Source organism: Ipomoea nil, unplaced genomic scaffold (genome assembly GCF_001879475.1).
Source record: "Ipomoea nil cultivar Tokyo-kokei standard unplaced genomic scaffold, Asagao_1.1 scaffold1770, whole genome shotgun sequence".
NCBI lineage: Eukaryota > Viridiplantae > Streptophyta > Magnoliopsida > Solanales > Convolvulaceae > Ipomoea > Ipomoea nil.
Genome location: NW_017618198.1, coordinates 3590154 through 3592210, shown reverse-complemented (window position 1 = coordinate 3592210; position 2057 = coordinate 3590154). Strand labels below are relative to the sequence as shown.

Here is a 2057-nt window from a genome sequence, read left to right as displayed (position 1 = left end):
CGCTGTTTTAACACTTAAGGTGCAGTGCGTTAGTTATACACTTAACTTAAGGTGCGTTATTTGTTGAAACTCAATGTGCGTCATTCTAAAGCTTAAGGTGCGTGGTTGGTGTTCTTAAGATGCGTGATCTGTGTTCTTAAGGTATTTTGTTTGTGTGCTTAATGTGCGTGTGTTTTGTACAAAGCGCATCAACTTAATGCTTAATGATATTTTATCTGATTAATATGATGAATTGGTTAAAAATATTTGGCTCATTTGCTTACCAAAACATTATCACTCCAACAAAATGTTGGACATAAACATGTTTAGCTCAGTGTCTTGAGTAGATACTATATATCCATTAGTGACTAATGATGCATTAATCGATCTGATAAACTTCCCATAAAATACAGAGTAATCATAATTATCATCGTGGGATATAACTCATATAAGTCACTCACAACTCTTCTACATGCCAATGAACCAATCCAACAAGCTAAGCTATCGGATTGGCAAAAACCATAGAAATACATAGAACGGCATGCCCGCCCGCAGTAGATGGCTTCTAAGTTCTAAGACTTGGAGAGCCAAACGACGTCGGCGACTACCGAAACGGCGAGCAGAAAGCAGCTTAAAAAGGCAAAGGCTATGGAGGCAGCGACCCGATCGCAGAAGCCACGGAGCGGTTTGCACAAGCTGGGCAGAGCCAAATGCCGAATTCCTGTATGGTTCAGATTGCTAACGCCGGCCGCCGCCGATCCCGCACTCATCATCGCAAAGGTAAATACCTTCAAAATTTTAAAATCCAATTCAGAATATACTCTATTCATTTTCATATATACATTCACAGCTATGGCGATCGATATATATATATATATATATATATATATATATATATGAGTGTTGTTTAATTGTTTGCCTGATCTGCCGCAAAAACGATCCAAGCATGGTTCCGTGAAGGCGCCGGCGGCGATCTTCTTAGCAGCCTTGACCCGCTGATTAGCAGCTGAAGCATGGCGTGAACCGCCACCGCTGCAGATACTCCCACCAAATACCTCATACATACAATACAATAAAATCGCCTCATAAAAGACATGAATCAAACAACAGTGATATTATAAACCCTAGATAGCTATTTTAGTCTATTTTTTCAAAGTGGGAACAAATAATCTGATCTATTTTAGTGTAGTGTTGAACCCGTGAGTGAAAATACAACAAAAATGTCAAAATCTCCACCGACCTAGCGGCTAGCCTGCTACTAGTGCAGTGAATACAGGGATGAATGCTCAGAAACTAACAATATTCCGATTGAGAGAATAAAATTAGGTGAAACGAACCGCCATTAGTGTAGCAAAGATGCTTACTCAAAAGCGTAAGAGAAGGACCACTTGGAACGGAGAGGGATATTGAATCCATAGACGGTGATGGTGGAAGCTTCCTTCGCCGTCACCATTAGAGACAAGGCCGTCACCGACGTTAGCAGACACAGAGCTCGCAGGATGACGTCCATGATGTCAGCTTTCCGACGAATAGCACCTCTCTCGGTGACCAGAGGTCCAGTCATCCCGCCGTTAGTCTCCGGCGGATCTTTTCCCTCCGTGTTCATCTCAATGCCGGTCTCCGTTTTGGCTCCCATCGACAAATCGACAATAATGGTGTGCTTTCTCTACGGAATATGGTATTGGGGGTTAAAAGTAGTTCAAACCGAGCGTGGAAAGAACGGGACACGTGGCAAAAAGTGTGGCGTCGAGAGCTGAGCTGGGAGTTGTTCAAAGAGAGCATCCGTGACTCGTGAATGAACAGGATTAGAAAACCAATAAAATGTGATTCTACATGGAAGACCGATCAACATAAAAACATTAAATAAATTATATATTTGGAAGAATAAATAAATTATATATAATGGGCAACCTCAATTATGGTAGGAGAATTGGTTTAATAAGCATATGATAAGATTTTGGTTGCTCATGCATTAGCAAAACATGTAGGAGCGGTTCATACACGTTCTGTCGGGACGGAATCCCTCCCTCCTTTTATTCTTTCTGAGTTAAGTTAATGAATTATATAAAGTTTTTGGT

The 2057-nt window shown here is 41.1% G+C and overlaps 1 protein-coding gene across 1 annotated transcript; it reads right to left on the bottom strand.

Annotated features, from left to right (window-relative positions):
* Positions 1-318: 318 nt before the first annotated feature.
* Positions 319-1768, bottom strand: LOC109192250 (CASP-like protein 3A1). The gene is made up of 3 exons (XM_019342821.1): positions 1344-1768; positions 899-1034; positions 319-767 (listed from the first exon to the last, which is right to left on the bottom strand). The coding sequence occupies exons 1-3, from the start codon at positions 1613-1615 to the stop codon at positions 552-554; spliced, it is 624 nt and encodes a 207-aa protein (XP_019198366.1). The 5' UTR covers positions 1616-1768; the 3' UTR covers positions 319-551.
* Between the last annotated feature and the right edge of the window lie 289 nt (positions 1769-2057).